This window comes from Atractosteus spatula, chromosome 8 (genome assembly GCF_055471065.1).
Source record: "Atractosteus spatula isolate fAtrSpa1 chromosome 8, fAtrSpa1.hap1, whole genome shotgun sequence".
Classification (NCBI taxonomy): Eukaryota; Metazoa; Chordata; class Actinopteri; order Semionotiformes; family Lepisosteidae; genus Atractosteus; species Atractosteus spatula.
The window spans coordinates 31,276,467-31,290,684 of record NC_142713.1 but is presented as its reverse complement, the minus strand read 5'-3'; the positions used below and the strand labels follow the sequence as shown (position 1 = coordinate 31,290,684).

General features: G+C 38.8%; 1 protein-coding gene and 2 non-coding genes across 3 annotated transcripts; all 3 read right to left on the bottom strand.

Moving 5' to 3' along the window:
• Positions 1–5,084: 5,084 nt before the first annotated feature.
• Positions 5,085–11,452, bottom strand: rpl18a (ribosomal protein L18a). The gene is made up of 5 exons (XM_088923504.1): positions 11,329–11,452; positions 9,210–9,389; positions 8,712–8,841; positions 6,776–6,885; positions 5,085–5,234 (listed from the first exon to the last, which is right to left on the bottom strand). Exons 1-5 carry the CDS (start codon positions 11,344–11,346, stop codon positions 5,142–5,144), a joined length of 531 nt encoding a protein of 176 aa, XP_088779630.1. The 5' UTR covers positions 11,347–11,452; the 3' UTR covers positions 5,085–5,141.
• LOC148829413 (small nucleolar RNA SNORA68) lies at positions 5,827–5,955 on the bottom strand. Its single transcript, XR_016091516.1, has one exon. It is a non-coding gene; the product is annotated as a small nucleolar RNA SNORA68 (small nucleolar RNA).
• On the bottom strand, positions 8,054–8,182 carry LOC148829412 (small nucleolar RNA SNORA68). Its single transcript, XR_016091515.1, has one exon. It is a non-coding gene; the product is annotated as a small nucleolar RNA SNORA68 (small nucleolar RNA).
• Positions 11,453–14,218: the final 2,766 nt, after the last annotated feature.

The following is a 14,218-nucleotide window of genomic DNA, read 5'->3' as shown; positions in this document are numbered from 1 at the left end:
ACAGTAATAATTTAAAAATAAATTATTTAAATTTAATAACTACTCAAAAAGCGCATTTTCTTGGAACTAAACTAACAAGGTATACAATATTTGAGACACCAATCTATCCTTTCATTTAATTAAATTACATATTTTGCACAGATTATTTATTGTATACTCATGTAGCCCATACCCAATGCAGTACAGAACTATCACAACTTCTAATACTGAGTTTCTAAAGTAGGTTAAAAAGCAACATACAAATGACTGAAAAAGAAAATGGTTTTGTGTTGTTAACACGACTTAACTGATTAAAATCTCTTTGATTAACCTGCACTGCAGTGTACCTTTGTACGAAATGATCTTTTAATCGATATAATTTCAAGATTACCTCAAACCTAGTCTAAACACTAGTTAACCAAACCTCAAATAGTAAAATGGCGTATGCTTGTTTCGGTTTAAAATTATCACTGTGGATTTATGATGATTGATAATATACAGTGGTGTGAAAAAGTGTTTGCCCCCTTCCTGATTTCTTATTTTTTTGCATGTTTGTCACACTGAAATGTTTCAGATCATCAAACAAATTGAAATATTAGACAAAGATAACACAAGTAAACACAAAATGCAGTTTTTAAATGAAGGTTTTTATTATGAAGGGGAAAAAAAATCCAAACCTACATGGCCCTGTGTGAAAAAGTGATTGCCCCCCCTGTTAAAACATAAATCAACTGTGGTTTATCACATCTTTGGAAAGCTGAGTTCAATTTCTCTAGCCACACCCAGGCCTGATTACTGCCACACCTGTTCTCAATCAAGAAATCACTTAAATAGGACCTGCCTGACAAAGTGAAGTAGACCAAAAGATCCTCAAAAGCTAGACATCATGCTGCGATCCAGACAAATTCAGGAACAAACGAGAAACAGAGTAATTGCGATTTATCAAGTCTGGAAAAGGTTATAAAGCCATTTCTAAAGCTTTGGGACTCCAGCGAACCACAGTGAGAGCCATTATCCACAAATGGCGAAAACATGGAACAGTGGTGAGTGAGTGGCCAGCCGACCAAAATTACCCCAAGAGCGCAGCGACGACTCATCCAAGAGGTCACAAAAAAGCCCACAACAACATCCAAAGAACTGCAGGCTTCACTTGCCTCAGTTAAGGTCAGTGTTCATGACTCCACCATAAGAAAGAGACTGGGCAAAAATGGCCTGCATGGCAGAGTTCCAAGACGAAAACCACTGCTGAGCAAAAAGAACATAAAGGCTCATCTCAGTTTTGCCAGAAAGCATCTTGATGATCCCCAAGACTTTTGGGAAAATACTCTGTGGACTGACGAGACAAAAGTTGAACTTTTTGGAAGGTGTGTGTCCCATTACATCTGGCGTAAAAGTAACACAGCATTTCAGAAAAGGAACATCATACCAACAGTAAAATATGGTGGTGGTAGTGTGATGGTCTGGGGCTGTTTTGCTGCTTCAGGACCTGGAAGACTTGCTGTGGTAAATGGAACCATGAATTCTGCTGTCTACCAAAAAATCCTGAAGGAGAATGTCCGGCCATCTGTTCGCGACCTCAAGCTGAAGCGCACTTGGGTTCTGCAGCAGGACAATGATCCAAAACGCACCAGCAAGTCCACCTCTGAATGGCTTAAGAAAAACAAAATGAAGACTTTGGAGTGGCCTAGTCAAAGTCCTGACCTGAATCCAATTGAGATGTTGTGGCATGACCTTAAAAAAGCAGTTAAGGCTCGAAAACCCTCCAATGTGGCTGAATTACAACACTTCTGCAAAGATGAGTGGGCCAAAATTCCTCCACAGCGCTGTAAAAGACTCATTGCCAGTTATCGCAAATGCTTGATTGCAGTTGTTGCTGCTAAGGGTGGCCCAACCAGTTATTAGGTTTAGGGGGCAATCACTTTTTCACACAGGGCCATGTAGGTTTGGATTTTTTTCCCTTAATAATAAAAACCTTCATTTAAAAACTGCATTTTATGTTTACTTGTGTTATCTTTGTCTAATATTTTAATTTGTTTGATGATCTGAAACATTTCAGTGTGACAAACATGCAAAAAAATAAGAAATCAGGAAGGGGGCAAACACTTTTTCACACCACTGTATACTAGTAATAATTATAATAAGAATAACAAAACATTACAGAATGTGAGAAGACATCGCAGCCATAGGAAAAAGCTGAACCGAAATATTGCTGCAGGTAACTGTGCAAAAAGCAAAGCACTCTAGGGACGCTAGTATCAGGTTTCCAATATTCCGAATCGTATCAGTAAAATCATCTGGTGACTACTGTTACGCATGTTGATGCTGTTAAATATCGAGATAACCTTCAATGAAGAGATCACCTCCAACTGCTTCTTTATTACATCAGGACCGCTTTTCAAGTCACATGCGAAAGTAAACCACTGGAAACAAAATCAGGAGTAAAGGAGAGAAAGTGCGCAAGATCGGGTCAAACCCATGTGGTCCTGCGTTAGAAATCTGGGAAAACGCAAAACATTTGAGGGGAAAAATCCCAAATCTTATATTTTAGTGAAACCAAACTGCTTTCTGTGGTTATTCATGTCAAAAATAAATAACTTGTTTTTTTTCACTGGCCCTGTGAAGACTAATATAGAATGTAATATTGTCAAACATTTTGCAGGTTTTCAAAGTACGGAGGAGCCTGGAGTTCTGCAAGCTTACCTCGCACTTATCAGGAGCCAGTGCCTTGTCTGTTGCACTCCACCCTAAACCTGCCATCCAGCTCGGTTACACGTTCAAACACTGCGTAGACGAGAGGGGAGAAATAATTTAATTCCTCCAATTTAGCCCTCCCAGAGACTCTCTATAGTCAGTGGCCACTTGATGCAGAAATGTAAAAGCCTTTTTTTACTGTTGCTTCTTCTGACCTTGTCGGACCTAGTCAAGAAGTGTCTATATGGTTACCATGGTAATACTAATTATTTGTGTACTCCGCGGTAAATCGGTCTAGATTGTGTAATGGTGACCAGACTGAAATATCAACGTATTATTTTATTTACACTACGTAGAATTTATTTTCCACATATACTCTGATGGAGGGATAATATTTTACCTTACACATCATATTACTGCCTTCATGTCTAACAGTAACCCAAACAGCTTTGTACAGTATGTATTTTGTGCATTCACTACCGAAAACACAGCGTTTTATGGCTGCTAAAATGATCGCCGTAATGAACACTTAACCGTTTGAGCTGTACAGCAAAAAGTAAGAAAATGCAGAAGGGCAAGAAAGAAAGAGGAAGTTCCGCAATTAAGTGTTAGAGCTTGTGCTCCTAAACGTGCGAAGATGCAAGCAAACTAGACTTGAATTAGATTAGGTTTTTTAAGGGGCTGCATTTAATAAATTGCAAAAATATTATGAAACTGTCACAGCCCCATTGTTCTGCCTATGCGTATGGTTAAGAAGGTGGCATTTGACTATCTTTCTGAGTGATAAAAATCATAAACTTTGCACGTAGTTCAACCTTTTCATTACAGTTTATAAAATGCATTCTCTTTATGACTTGAATATGAAAATAAACGACAATTATATGTAACAGACACGTTCGTAAGACACTAAGACAATAAGGTATTGTAACGTTAATGCTATTATTTTACATATAAAAAGCATTGACTAGTACATGTACCATACCATTGGAATGATCCAGTTATATTACTCACGTATAAACTCAAAACTCTTTGTCGACTATCTAATAGAAAAAAAACGTGAAAACAACCTCGCACCTGAGTGTACCAACATTTGTCAATATCGTCGTTAGTCCTATTTATGAATTTTAAAATACACATTGAACTGCTGCAGTACTGTGCATTTCAGAATATAGAGCAAGACATAAGAACTGGATAATTATTTTGCAACGCTTTTTATGTACTCGTTTTATTAGTTTTCTATAAAAAAACTGAATTGCCCATTAGCAAACAAGGATGCAGGAGCCATATCACCCTGCAATTCACAACTGGCAACCCACTGAAGCTAAGCAGGTAACCCTGGTCAGTACCTAGATGGGAGACCTCCTGGGAAGAACTAAGTCACTGCTTAAAGTGGTGTTAGTAGTACCAGTAGGGGGCGCTAATCCTCCAGTCTGTGAGTCCTAATGGCCCAGTATAGTGACGGGCACACCATACTGTGAAAAGGCACTGTCCTTCGGATGAGATGTAAAAGAGTAGGGGTGTTACCCTGGCATCCTGGCCAAGTTTCCCATCCTTTACCAATCCTGTCCTCCTAATAATCGCTGTCTATGAATTGGCATCATCACTCCAATCTCCTCCCCACTGATAGCTGGTGCGTGGTGAGCGTACTGGCGCACTATAACCGCCGTTGCATCATCCTGCTGTACAATGGTGGTGGTGACTAAACTACGACAGGAAATGCAATGGTAGCATTTCAGGAAATGTTTGCTAATTTTGAGTACATAATGCTGAGTGCATAAATCCTGTTATTTATCACTACATGTTAAATCCCTGAATTGGAGGAGGTGGTTAGAAAATGGATGGATTTTAACCGATTAATAAAAACAAAATTCACATTAGAATTTAGGAAATTTCCCACTACACCCCTAGTATCCTCAGACTGTAGTTGATTTTACAAAGAGAACCTTACACGTCTGCATCCTCCTGACCTACAACAAAATAGTACACCTAGATCTAGCTATTCTACATTAATATATTAATACCTACATTAACAATTTTCCAATCAACAATCAATTCACTGCCCCAAAATGCTGTTAAAAAAATAAAAAATAATGAATTTGTGATTGCCAGCCACTTAAACTCAAGCCCAGAGGAATGCAACTGGACAGTACAGCAATACTGGTTTTAGTACTCCTAACAAATTTTCAACATGGAACGGCAGTGATATGATAAAACAGTTTTAGTATATCTCAGAGAAAACTTCAAAAAGATAGGTTTTTCATGTTTTTGGAGTCTGAAAATTTCTGCCAATAAAATTAATGATTTTCTAAAAAATGTAATTATGGGAATACATGAACACAAATAACAAGGACACCTATCAAACCAGGGTCAAGTTACAGAAAAACCTTTAAAGTAAAGGAATGCAGAGATCAACACAAAATGAACCCTTGTTTTTTTATTCAAATACAGAGTCCAAGGTTGTTGAATTTCATTCAGAAGAAAGTGTTTGGTCTCTTCGTGGTGAAGCGTGGCTTGTGCTGGCGACGAAGAACTCTGTGTGGCAGAGGGAACTTGATCTTGGAGTCCTAGACAGAAGAAAAACTATTGTCAGCAAAGAAATATCCGGAAGAATTTAACTCCAAAGAGCCCCTGCTTCCTTTAAACAAAGATATGGAATGCATCTAAAAGCTTTTGCGTTCGATCCGTGTAATTAGGAAATGGGCTTCATCTGTCTTAATGGTCACAGTGTTGGTCTTTTGTCTGTGTTAAATGAAATGATCTCCTCCAGCACCAAAAAGACTGAGTTTTAATCTACATGCGACGAGCCTGAGCTGCAAAACCTTGAGTCAGAGATCTTGGACACAGTTACTGTTTTCTCTTCTTGAGGGGGGGAGACAGGAAGCTGCAGGAAATGCGATGGGATGAGGAGGAAAAGGCGCAAAGGGGGATGTCGCAAAGCACCCTCAAACACCAGTGACCTCCTTCAACAATACAAAAGATTGGGAAACTACAGATTACAGTGGTAGTTTGGCTGTGGGGTACTTACTTATTACAATTTTAACTGTAAAATGACATTAAATTAGATGCTGCTATGTGAGTCTGAAAAATCTCTCCAGTTACATGTTTTATCAATCAACAATTGTATGTTTTCTGACAATCTATTATAGCACTGAGAAGTGCTGTTACACCTTGATTTCACTTCCATTAGCACAACAGCAGGTGAAAGGCGACAAGGTGCTATTACTGTTTGCACACACAGCTAGAACATTATACATTACAATAATGTCCTTAGGGTTTGTGTGCATTTTTGTATCATAGCCACATATGTAACCCAAGAAATTCCCATTCTTTTTAACCGTTTCATGTTATATTTTTTATCCCCTCACTGCACAGGCTACTGCATCATTCCTCTGGCCAAAACAGTATATGTTTAGAGTACTTCCAAAGCCCTGTATAACCGAGGCTTTGTAGCTCTCAAGCCATTAAGTAAAAAAAAAAATCTTTTTGTACAGAAACATGCAGAATGAATGAATGGGGAAAGAAGACAAAAACAGTTTCCCCTATTTGCCAAAAGACTAATAATAAAAAGATGGAAGGCAAAAAGGATACAAAATGAAAGGAACTACTGTAAAGGATGAAGTCAAGTTAGAACTACTAGTAAACAGGCAAAACAGAACTGCAAGGAATCAAAGTGGAGATTGTGAAACACTTAAAAAGGCCCAGGCTGGGAGAAGTGGGAGGCACTAACAACATTAGAACGTGCATTTATTTTAAAAGAAGCAGATAGAAGATTTGACTGTACCTAACAGTAAAGATCCGTCTCTAGATATGTGATAAAATTATTCGATTTATAAACTGAATAGTGTAGTAATGAAACCCCCCTTTTGACACATTACGTTTTTTTCTCAGGTTTATGTGAATCTTTGTGATAAGAGGGTTAAGAAGTTAAGTTTAATCTGAAGGAGTCCATTATAAGAATCAAGATGTTCAGAATAACCAGATTTCCATCTTTTAATGATTATAGTGTATGATTTCTGTGGACAGCGTTTGACAGGAAACACCTGTTAGGTATAAAATTCACCACAGATAACGAGGCGCAACAGGTCTTGTATATGTTCAGACTTACATGGAACTGCTTGATAGCAGGTCTACGACACTTGCTAGCAGGGATCTCCTCCACCTTCATGATCTGGATGGAATGGGCACGAGCACGATGGCGAGCCCCCATATCCCGGTCTGAAAAATTCATGACAAATTACAACAGTCCCGTAAGTCAAATAAAACACCGTGAACAGAAAAAAAATCATTTCTCTAGTTTTCACCAGGCTGAAGGATCCAAATAAATGTTTCAGCTATTTCACAATCAACAGCAGGAGACTGACAGCAGAAGTGCCAGGCACGCTTCATAACCTGCTCAACCGTAACAAGAAAGAAATACAACAGCTGCCACTGATGAACAGGTGAGGTGTTAAGGAGTGTGAAGGTCACTTAGGTTCAATTCAGTACCTTAGGGATACATGTCATAACTAAAGCAGGGAGACAGAGAACAGAAAACTCAAAAACCTAAATTAGATCTTGGTCTTACAAAAATGACAACACATTACGTCAGATTCAGAAAGCTAACCCTTCAATTAAAATTAACTAAATCCATACAGATTATGGAACTGTAAGCAAGCTGTTTGGCTTCATTATGCTTATACACTGCAGAGCTGTTAGAAAGTCAACAGAGAAAATACTTAAGAATTCAGGGTGTTACTTGTATCTGACTTCAGAATCTTCAAGGACAATGTATCATTCTAAAATATGTAACTGGGAATGTTAAACATAACTGGCATCCTAAGGTAGTTACTATATATATTTGTGCAGAGAATCTAAACATCATTACAGAATACAAAACTATAACAGTATTGTAATTAAAATAATAATAGCACATTTCTAACTTAAAAATATTTTATGCTAACCTTTTTGCTTATTGTTGAGCAAACAGTTGAAGAAATAAATTATATATTATAGATTGCCAGTGCAGGACTGATACAACCATAGTTTGAAACTAGCCTGGTAGCAGTATTTAGATTTTACATTATCTCTAGTATGACTATGGAAGATACTAGTTTGCAGGACTCGCCATAAAACAATTCTATCACAATTTATTCTCTACAGTGAAAATTAAAGTCCTTAGAAAATTACATGCTAAATTACATAAGCATGCTATCTCATCATGAGCTCCTTCTTCTATGCCAATCTAAAAATACTAAGCATAGCACTGTTTTACCACATTTTGCAGGGATGTTTTTATTATATTTATATTGTAGTTAAATTCATACATCACTCCAAAGCCAGGTATAAAAATATTGGCTATCAAGATTAAAATTTTCAAATGAAAGGCACAGCAAGCACCTTTGAGTAGTGTGGCACCCTGAATTCACTTTCATAAGCACAGCAGCCCACGAAAGGCGACAAGGTGCTCTTCCTTTCTGCACACATAGCAAGAGCATTACACATTTCTATAATGACCTTGGGGTTTGTGTGCATTAACCCCTGGGTGGGTACTGCCCATCCTGGAGCACCTGGAGTTTTCCTGCTGTAATTCAGGTCCTAGTTAAAATAATCAAACCAGTTGACCAGTTGATTGATTTGAACTGTTCTCTGCACGAAGGTGTTACTTTCGGAAATAATGATATGTGCCACAGGCATTAACATCTGTTGAAATGCACAGGGTTGGATTAACAGTGTGACCGTTAATAAGCACAGCATCTTGCAGAGCACCACTGCTCTCCAGGTTTAAAAAAGGTACAGTACAAAATTGGCAAAATTCACTAAAAAACGAATAAAGCTTCCCAGCATTAGTTTAATTTGTTGAAAGGGAAGACTGCAGCTGAATGCTGAATTTATAAATTCACATTTCCAGTGATTTAACAATTAGAATACAGGAATTCATCCAAAATACTCTATTATGTGTGGTGTTTTTTTTTTCCCCGAAGTGATGTGGAAACGAGAGGCACTTGACTTGGCTGGAGTTTAATATGAAATCCAGACTCTGGCCGGACTGAACAGGTACTTACAGCACTGAGTGACAGCTCCGGCTGTAGTCAGGTCGCGGTACTCCCTGTACATGTTGTGGGTGCCACTTCGAGAGTCGTACCGCAGCCAAATGCCAAAATTTTTCACCTTCAGGGGAGACTTCTCAAAGACCTGTGAAAGAATGACATCCCTTTCTTATCCTGCCTTTCGAGTACGACTTCATCCTGTATCATTATTAACCTTAACAACATCTCGCGGGGCTCTTTCACTTGGAAATAAAACAGGGATATATAATACTCTTCCGTTTATACAGCCTCAATTGCCAATGTAGACTTGCACGGATTCGCTTTCGACGATAATGTGAAAATGCCGGAGTGTCTTGTTGTGTTTAAGACCCATAATTACACTCTGAATGAATCTGGGAATATGAAACAATCGCCAATGACGCATATGAATGATGAATCACGGCCCACAACAGCTTTTCTCTAAAAGCAATGTGGCTGAGTAGCGCAACACACAAAAAAAAACGGCTGCAGTACCTGTCCACAGTACACAATTTCTCCAGAAGCCTTCTTCATCTTCCTCAGCTGGGAGACGAAATACCAGAAGCGGGACTTGGCCACCACATGGTTGGGTGCAAAGATTCTCATGCGGTAGAGAGGCGGGGTGGGATTCTTGGCAGAGGGGAGCAGGCGGCCAATAACCTTATATTCCCTCAGCTGAAAAGAAACAAAATTACATTTAAGAAAAGAGCAAATGAAGTCAAAAGTTTAATTTTACCGTCACAGAAAAATTCTGAAACATTAAAAGTGCAGCCAGAACTTGTACTGACAACCGTTTTTTTGTGATCAAATGTCAACTCCAAGATTTCCAGACTAAAGTATAGAAATATAAAACGGAATGCTTACATGAACAAGGAAAACAGTAGCTCCCACACATTCAAAGCTACTACACAATCCCAAGTCTTTAAATGAGCAATTAAAAGATACTCTGGAAACTTGCAGGACCGTTGTATGCTTTTGTATTGTGGTAAGCCAGTCTCTAACTTTCTGGTGACATGTCTGGAACTTTACCACTGGTAAAGGAACACTAGCGTTAACAAGATTTCCTTGAGCAAAGGATGACAAATGGATTTCATTTAAAAACATGTATATTATTATAAACCATAGTAAATGGTAAGTGGGCTTAACTTAAAATGAGCATGTATTCTCACCTAGCCTATAGCAAACCACCCCCCTCTTACAATTTCACACTTAAGGATGCATTATACTTATATACTTACACTTATATACTTATAGGTTGCAGTGGACCTGCTGCTGTGTGTACCAGAGCAGTGAAAGTGGCTACTTCATTCTAACAAGCAAGTCAATACAAGAAAACCCCATATACTGCAACAGACTGACACATCATTCCTTTCTAGCAATTGAGATGAACATCTATCCATAGATACAGCATTTTTAATATCTTAACTGACTAGATTACACTTCACTGGTGTGCACTCAGTCTTAACAGCCCAGGTGTTGTTGCCCGTTTCGTGCTGCTTTAGAAAACGCAAGGGCAATTTCAGTCACCTAAATGAACAAAGTTTTATCATTTAATATAAACACGAAACTAGTGACTCCAGAATCGGTTCATTTACTGGTGATATTTTGTATTCTTGAATTTTAACAGAGGACATTTATCGAAATATACGTTTCTCAAACGAGTTAAACATTTCACGAGTGTCTCGCCCTACAATAAGGAGGAAAGTCAATATACCACAGCACACGGGCGTACTAAAGGCATGTGTTACAAAAACACACTCAGTAAAGAGAATATGTGGTAAATACGGATCAAAGAAGCGCGTTTATAGTGGATCTCCAAGATCCCTTCAAAGTGTGATATTCTTCTAAATGCTATTGTCCAGCACACTCCACCGTTATCTGTTAACATCTAATTCAGTTGCGGTTTCAAATAAGACACATATTTCTACACACTGCATTTAGGAGTTAGGTGTTATTTTACCCGAAATAAATAGGTTTCAAAGGCAGATCACCCACTGCCTGAAGTACTCATATTAATAAGCATTGGTCTAAACAGTCTCTCCATAGTTGCGATTTGAAGCACTTTTGCACTTACCTCGATTGGGCTATATTCTTCAACAAAACCCAACGGAATACATGTTTATTGAGTTTACGCTTTTTGGATGGGATCAATCAGATTTCAACACCTGCCGATTATCTATTTCTATCGCCGATCCCACATAAAACCACCACGGATGCCGTTACCGGCCTTGATTTGTCCAAAGGGGACATTTCAACCCGTATCCCTAAAAGCCAATTCAACACCAACATCTTCAAAAATGTTGCCGCCTTAAAAAAGTTTAAGTTCCAGACAACGGCGAAACGATTAAAAAACAGACTGGATACCTAATTCATATGGTTTTAAATATGCCTGCAAGAATCGCATTTACACCACATGGCTCCCCACAGCACATCAGCCTCAGCGCCATGTTGCAGCGCAACTCGAACAACTAATGAAAATGTAGTACACCAGTAATAATGATACAACTGCAACATTTTCAACTTTGAATGTGTTTTATAAAGATAAATACATGACAGACCGACAAGGACTTTGTATATAACGACTAATCAAGGGTTATTTTTCCGTTTTACATACAGTGCCGGACGCCTTCATGATGTCCCTCGCAGACGGCAACCGTAAAAGAGAACGTCTTCCGCTGGTATTGCCTACGTCAAACCTCGAGGCGGATAGGGTGGGTCCAAAGGCCAGATTGCCAAGAGTGGATTGGACGCTGAACTCTGATATGACCAATCCCAGTGCACAGAGCTCCACGACAGAGTCGCCACCGACCAATCGCGTTTCAGATGCGCCCACCTTCTTCTCCTGCAGCAGAGGGAGACTTGAGGAAATAAGCGGACTGCAGCTGTGAGGGCCGCTTAGGTTGTCCAGATACCTGGAGTTATATCAAACGTTTGCTAATTCAAGACAAGATTTGGTTTGGGACATATTGCAACTCAAGATTGATTACAAACTGGAGGTGACAATTCGGCCCATCCTGCTGATTTACTTGAAGCACTTCAGCCTTAATAATGGTGTGTACAACACCTTGGTATTTTGGTGGGTTTTATGTAGATATCGGCGCTTGTAGCGATAAATAAATAAATATATTTTGTGATAAAATAAATGACAAATGTGATTAATGATGCAAAACGTAAAAACTCCATGAAAAATATGGATTTAAACATCATAAAAGCAAATCTAAGCACTAATCTAAAGTACGTCAATTTTTAAAAATGATTAGGTACTCGGAAAGGTGAAGATAGGGTGAGATGATTTTACTATGTTAAAGTAGTGTTTTTTAACTGACTGGGAAGCGCGTTCGTCGGTTTTTTGTGGTCTGTATGGTAAAACGGAATCAGTAGCCCATATTCTGCTACACTGCATTAAGTATATATATTTATTTTGTATTGCTGTACTTATTTTAATTTTTCGTCTATTCCGATGTCTGGTTTTGCTTGTCTTGGGCTGGGCTGCTGTAATACCTCAATTTCCCTTCGGGATCAATAAAGTCTTATCTGTCTATGACCACAACAGGGAAATTATACCTCTTTTGTATCAAATAGGCGAAAGATTTATCAGTGAGGCTCTGGACAGTAATGATTATTTTGGAAATTCCTTCATGTATTTCATCCGCATAATACATATATAAGAAAATTGGATAATTAGTACTTCGTGTTCCTTCATTGCATGTGGCAGTACTACTTCGAAATGGTGTGAATTAAGTATAAAGAGGAATCAGAAACTGCCGAGTATTTCTGAAGTACTGTCATTAGAGTTGTGGACTCGTTTCAGTATTTAAAAATTCATTGTATCTGCTTGCTGCGGAAAGGGGTAAATGGAAATAACATGGCGGAGTATGATTGGCCGCCAGAAACACGTGATCTTTGAACGCGCAGTTTACAAGAGGGGGGGTTGAAGCCCCAATCAAAGCGCGCGTTGCTCTGCACCTCTGCGACCAATCAGAGTGCTTGGACTGGGAATGAAGCGAGCGCGCGCAATTACGTGTTCGACTCCGTCTCGGGTCCCCTCCCGAGAGTGGCTGCGATAGTGATTTGTGTTAAGTCATGGGTGTTTCAGCGGTCCTGATTTTTTCACAAGCGAAATAGACGGTTGCTATAGTAGGCACCAGTATATGGGTTCTGAACAGTTTAGTATTGTTTTAATAATAGCACAACTATTGTTGTGCAATTAATTGCTCTAACCCCAGAGAACAGGGCGAAAGTAACAGATTTAATAATAATTGCTTACACTTATATAGCGCTTTTCTGGACACTCCACTCAAAGCGCTTTACAGGTAATGGGGACTCCCCTCCACCACCACCAATTTAAATCAGTAAATTAGATAGTAAAATATCAAACGGATATAATTAACGAACGCAATGCAGTGCATATTGTACTAATATAGTTATCAATTGCATTATTAATAACATGATATTGGCTATTATAATTACTTTTTCTATCATTATATTAATAGTAATTAGTTATTAATCTCCTGCATAGCAACTTTTTTTTCTGACAATTGATTTCATTGCCAGCAACTACTGCTGCACGCTGTATTGTTGTGCATTTGATAAATAAACTTTGATTTGAATGGGACTTGAGTATAAGCATTTATATGGGGTATGTGTGAAAAAAACATTAATATTGCTGTTCATTTTGGGATGTATACTGTATCTACAGTATAGGTGTATTGACTGCTCCAGGTAGGTCTGTAATTCTATTCAAATCAGACATAATGACTCATTGTACCAGAACCCATCCTGGTTTCTGAGGTGTTAAGTGATCAGCGAGCACACGACTCCCCCCTGGATGGGACACCTGTCCATTGCAGAACCAACCTCCAGCCATGCTGGTTCTCATTTATATGGGAATTTATGTTGTACCTGAATCAAGGTACTGTATACCAGCAGTGTCCACAGCAGGGAATTGTACCCACAACCCACCAGTCATGACTCCAGAGAGTTACCCACTACATTATGCTGCCCCGATTAATCATAACAGCCTAAAAAATGCACAGGATATTTTCATTATAATTCATTATAAGACAATGACCCATGAAAGGTCTACATACACATACCTAATATTTATTATAGCAACCATACGTTTTAGAAGTTGTTAGTCATGACAGTTTTGGTCCCAAACCAATCATGATAGTTCACTTTATTAGCTGGGGCACAGATAACAGCTTTAGCAAGGCTGGCCAACCCGAGTTCAGCAGGATCTTATAGGCCATCCAGAAATGATCAGGTCTTCAAAACGTGGCAACATTTCAGGAATGATCAGTAGTGATCATTGAGAGATAAAGTAGGCTGGTCTTTATTCTAAATTATCTCTGACCCCCTTAACTGAAGTAAGCACCTCCTTATGTGGGAAAATGAAACTTGAAAGTGTTGACACACAGAGTCAGGAGGGATCTGTAAAGCCTGTGAAGTGTAAGACTGTAGTTCCCCCTGGGACCTGTGCTGCGACCCTAAACTGTAGAGAA